General features: G+C 40.4%; 1 protein-coding gene across 1 annotated transcript in view; it reads left to right on the top strand.

Moving 5' to 3' along the window:
• pik3c2a (phosphatidylinositol-4-phosphate 3-kinase, catalytic subunit type 2 alpha) overlaps positions 1-775 on the top strand; it is a 44,355-nt gene that overhangs the window by 36,439 nt on the left and 7,141 nt on the right. Inside the window, exons 23-24 of the mRNA XM_016246681.1 lie at positions 246-382; positions 492-661. Of these exons, the coding sequence (XP_016102167.1) occupies positions 246-382; positions 492-661 (307 nt within the window). The remainder of the gene's footprint in view (positions 1-245; positions 383-491; positions 662-775) is intronic.

Here is a 775-nt window from a genome sequence, read left to right as displayed (position 1 = left end):
TAATAATAATAATAAAACCTATTGACCCCAAACTTTTGAATGGTAGTGAATGAATATCCGATTCATTGTAGGTACAACAAAAATAGCCTACAAGTCAGAGAAAATGTTGCAAATTGAAATGAAAAATAAAATTTACTTTTTTGTGCAGGAAAAACTTGATATGGCTTTATTAAAAATGACTTTGTGACACTGTGTATGTACAGTAATGTCTGCTTCTATTATAACATTTGTGTTTGGTTACCCAGGCATGGTGGAGTTGGTTCCGTCTTCTGAAACGCTGAGGAAGATTCAGGTGGAGTACGGTGTGACGGGCTCCTTCAAGGACAAACCTCTCGCCGAGTGGCTTCGCAAGTATAACCCTGCTGAGGATGAGTATGAGAAGGTACATTTAAAACCAAACTGGATGATTATGCATAGCAGCTTTAGTCAAGGCCAAGTTCTTCATGTGGTTCATTGAGTTTTTGAACTTAATCAAAACCGTCTCTTGTCAGGCCTCAGAGAATTTCATCTACACCTGCGCAGGATGCTGCGTGGCCACTTACATCCTAGGCATTTGTGACCGCCACAACGATAACATCATGCTGCGCTCCACCGGCCACATGTTCCACATAGACTTTGGGAAGTTCCTGGGTCACGCACAAATGATTGGGAGTTTTAAAAGGTGAATGATGATGAGTTACGTCATATGTGACCGTGGACCACAAAACCAGTCATAAGGGTCAATTTCTCGATATTGAGATTTATGCATCATCTGAAAGCTGAATAAATAAGCTTT

Source organism: Sinocyclocheilus grahami, unplaced genomic scaffold (assembly GCF_001515645.1).
Source record: "Sinocyclocheilus grahami isolate Dianchi unplaced genomic scaffold, SAMN03320097.WGS_v1.1 scaffold808.1, whole genome shotgun sequence".
NCBI lineage: Eukaryota > Metazoa > Chordata > Actinopteri > Cypriniformes > Cyprinidae > Sinocyclocheilus > Sinocyclocheilus grahami.
Note: the sequence above shows the minus strand (reverse complement) of the source record. Positions and strands in the feature narration are given on the sequence as shown.